The 3,777-nt window shown below is 42.5% G+C and overlaps 1 protein-coding gene across 1 annotated transcript in view; it reads left to right on the top strand.

Annotated features, from left to right (window-relative positions):
- Positions 1 to 2,449, top strand: part of vav3 (vav guanine nucleotide exchange factor 3) — a 93,787-nt gene extending 91,338 nt beyond the window's left edge. Inside the window, 1 exon segment of the mRNA XM_014021016.1 lies at positions 629 to 2,449. Within this exon segment, the coding sequence (XP_013876470.1) occupies positions 629 to 673 (45 nt within the window). The 3' untranslated portion in view covers positions 674 to 2,449.
- Positions 2,450 to 3,777: the final 1,328 nt, after the last annotated feature.

The following is a 3,777-nucleotide window of genomic DNA, read 5'->3' as shown; positions in this document are numbered from 1 at the left end:
CTTCCTGTTACTTCACATGCAAATATCTCAACAACTGTTCATGTGAGCGACGTGAAATTTGTTTTTTAATATGTTAATAATGTTGTCTTTCCAAAAATGCTTCACTTTTCTTACAAAAAAAGTTGATGTCACTTTAAGGTTTCATCTACAGCACATTGAGGTAAAGACCCCACTGTGGGTCCTAAAACTGCAATTTTAGGTTGTTAGAGGATAAAACTGACTGCTAAGAATGTTTTTGCTATAGTTAGAAATTGATAAAACAATTGATCTATTAGCAATATTTTAATATTTAAACAAAAAATACTTTGGTTCATGAGTTTCTGCCAGTTTTTATTTTTCGTCCTTTGTGTTTATTATGAAATTGGTCTTAAATTTAATTTCACTTGGCATTAAAAGGTCTTAAATTTAACTTGCTTTAAACTGTAGGAACCCTGACCTGTGTGTTTTGACATAAAGTTTTTTATATTTTGTAGACTTTTAATATCAAACACTGTTAGCTCCTGTTGCTAACTGTTAGCTCCTGCTGCTAACTGTTAGCTCCTGTTGCTAACTGTTAGCTCCTGTTGCTAACAGTTAGCTTCTGTCGATGTTTAAGCTGATTCCTTCGTTCCGCCTGTTTCTCCATCAGACCGGCTGGTTTCCTTCCACCTACGTGGAAGAGGAGGATTACTGACTCGTCCCTTCAGAGGAGAAGAGCAGAAATGAAGCGAGCGTCTGAACGACTGCAGCGTTAGCTCCCGGCGCGGCGCGGCGCGGCGCCTCAGACGTCCCAGCATCCTGAAGCTGTGAGGCGAGCCGCTCCGCCGGACTCTGAGAGGCCGAAGCGAGTCCACCGACAAGCAGCTTGACTGTCGGCGGGGAGCCCCTCCCCCGCTCTCCGTCCACCCATCCATGATTTATCCCTCACTTCCTGTCGGCCTCGGCCAGCCTCAGACCCCCCCCACACACACACACACACACACACCTCACCTCACCTCCTGACTGCTGAATCAGGCGTCAGCAGGAAGTGTTACGAGCGAATCCTGAACATCCTCATCCTTCTTTCCCCTCTGTCAGGGAATAATACGACTTTTTCATCTTCTTCACCTTCCTGTTTCTCACTCAGACACACACACAGACACAAACACAGACACAAACACAGACACACACTCGTACTTGAGATGATGTCAGATAACATCACAGCTCCTTGTTTTCCTGCTGTATCAGTGAGTTTAGTGGAGATTGATCCTCTGATCTTATCAGATGTTTGCAGCTTGTCGGAGGTTGAGGCGCTGCGCCGCAGCGTCCGGCAGGTTTCACTTGTTTCTCTGCCGCAGCGCACCTGTTCAGTGTTTCAGTTACCTCTTCATGTTCTGCAGAAGCTTCACTGTTGCTCAGATTTTAACCCAGTTTCATGTTAGGTTCAGGAAATCGCGCGGCCTGCAGCAGGTGAGCTAACTGCTAACCTTTGCACAGAAGGTTCGGCTGCTCTCTGCAGACACAAACACAAATCCCTTTTTTCACGTTAGGAGTTTCCTTCAGATTTCTGCCCAAAATCTGGACACAAACAAGGACCAACAGTCTGTTTTTGTCTCGTAGCTAAAAGTTCAACCGCAGCTCGACGTTTCCTTCGGCTGATGTGTCTGCGTCGTGTCGCTGCAGCTCGTCTCTGATCAGAGATCTGCTTCAACACATCCTGATGTTTCACCAGTTTAGGAGGAAAAACAGCCTCATTAATGTTGCTCCTGATGCCTCAGCTCCTCCTCTTCTCCTCCTCAGCTCCTCCTCTGCTCCTCCTCGGCTCCTGTTCAGCGTCTCCACAAGATGGAAGCATCTTAACCCGGACAGGAGATGACATCATCCGAGGAGGAGCTGAGGAGGATCCAGACCTGTTGCTGTCAGAGAGACGAGGAAAAAACAAAACAAGGAGGAGATTTTAGCTCAGATCTGTAGTTTAGTTCTTAAACTACTCCTCCTGCTCCTCCTCCTCCTCCTGCTCCTCCTCCTCCTGCTCCTCCCTGATGAAGAGGCTGTTTCTAGCTGCAGGCCTTGCTTTCGCTGCGTTTAGTTATTTTTCTGAGTATCTGTGATCTAATCATTACAGCACCTCCTCACCTGGGCGACTCAGCTGCGTTCACCTCCTCCTCCTCCTCCTCCCCTCTTCTACCTCTCTTCCCCTGATCTTCATCGTCTCTGCGTTCTGTCCCTCGCCGTGCTGCTGCCTCCTCTGTTCGAGGAAAAAAGGAGATGAGCTGAATTTGATCGAATGAATTCAGCTCCAGTTTCTCCTCGCTCRGGACTCCACTTTGTGCCAATAAAACCAAAGACCTGCATCTTTTGTACTCCTGACCCCGGTACCGGACCACCGAGGCCCGACCCTGAACCGTGCAATCCTGACTGCCTGTAATGTTTCTGTATCATACTGTAAATACTGTACAGAAAGCTAAATAAAGCTCTACACTGCTTCTGATCAGCTGTGATAAATTCTGTTTATTTAATAAAATACAAAAAAAAACTGATTTTATTTTCTGTAAACAGATCAGAGACAAAGTTAAAGAACTTTAATTAGTAAATGTGTATTTTCTGAGAGTTCAGCTAAATTCTTAGAGATATTTTGCTAACAGAGAGGATCAGTCTGAGCTACCACCACTAAACTTTAGGTTAATATTTACTAAGTGAAGCTGTTTTTGTTTGTTTTTTTAACTTCAGGTCACTGTTGAATTAAATGACTGCAGGGACGGTTCTAGGGGCGGGGCCACAGGGGCATTGGCCCCTGCTTAACTTTGATTGGCCCCCTGAAGTGCCCCTGTCCTGTCACTCATCTGCCCTTTGCCCAAGAGCAATGATGGTGGTTGCTGTTCCATGTCCAAACACTAGAGGCGCTAATGAGACAAATAGAAAAGTCCTGCATGAATAAAACCAARTGAAGTCTTTTTCTTTTTTTAAATTTGAACAATCTTGCAGAAAAAAAGTCTTTCAACTCACAAATGATGGCTGGATTCTCTCACATTCTGTGCATTTGAGAGTATTTTATCTATTTACTGTAAAAAAAATGCATGGGAAATTGGTAAAGAGAATGTACTGTGCAAACGTTTTTTAAATTACAAGTGTTTAAACGTGTGACTGGTTAAATGTATACACCAGGGGTGGGCAGTCCTGGTCCTGGAGGGCCGCAGCCCTGCATGTTTTACTTGCTTCTCTGCTCAAACACACCTGATTTAAATGAATGGATGATTATCAGGCTTCTGCAGTACGGAGGACCGAAACTGACATAATTAAAAATAAAAGCAGAAAAATATAAATGAACCACTAAATAAATACATTTGAAATGCACCAATTAAAATAACAAAGGAGAACTTTATCTCATGTTTTTTGTTTGAAATGACTCTAATATTTATTTTTCCAGGTTAGTATAAATTAGTCGATATATTTTAACACGTAATTTAAATTTGAATGTTTTTTTAAAATACATATATTTTTTTGTTTTTCCTTTTACTTCTACATGCATTTGTGTCTCTTAAATGTTTATACTTAATTATTTTTATATTTTCCCCACAAGGCTTTTACAATTTCTATGTGTTGCAGGCGTGTGTCGCCTCAGTTTAGCTTAAAGTTTAGTTTAAAACAAAGGCAAGGAGAAAAACTTACCCGTGCCTTTGTTTTTAACTAAACTTTAAACTTTAAGCTAAACTGAGTCAGCACACGCCTGCAATGCATCGAAACAAAAAAAAACTTGTGGGGCAAAACTATAAAATTATTTCAATTTAAACATTTAAGAGACCATGGTATGTACAAGTA

The sequence above is a fragment of the Austrofundulus limnaeus genome, unplaced genomic scaffold, assembly GCF_001266775.1.
Source record: "Austrofundulus limnaeus strain Quisiro unplaced genomic scaffold, Austrofundulus_limnaeus-1.0 Scaffold275, whole genome shotgun sequence".
Classification (NCBI taxonomy): Eukaryota; Metazoa; Chordata; class Actinopteri; order Cyprinodontiformes; family Rivulidae; genus Austrofundulus; species Austrofundulus limnaeus.
The sequence above is the reverse complement of the archived record's forward strand: the minus strand, read 5'-3'. Positions and strand labels throughout refer to the sequence as shown.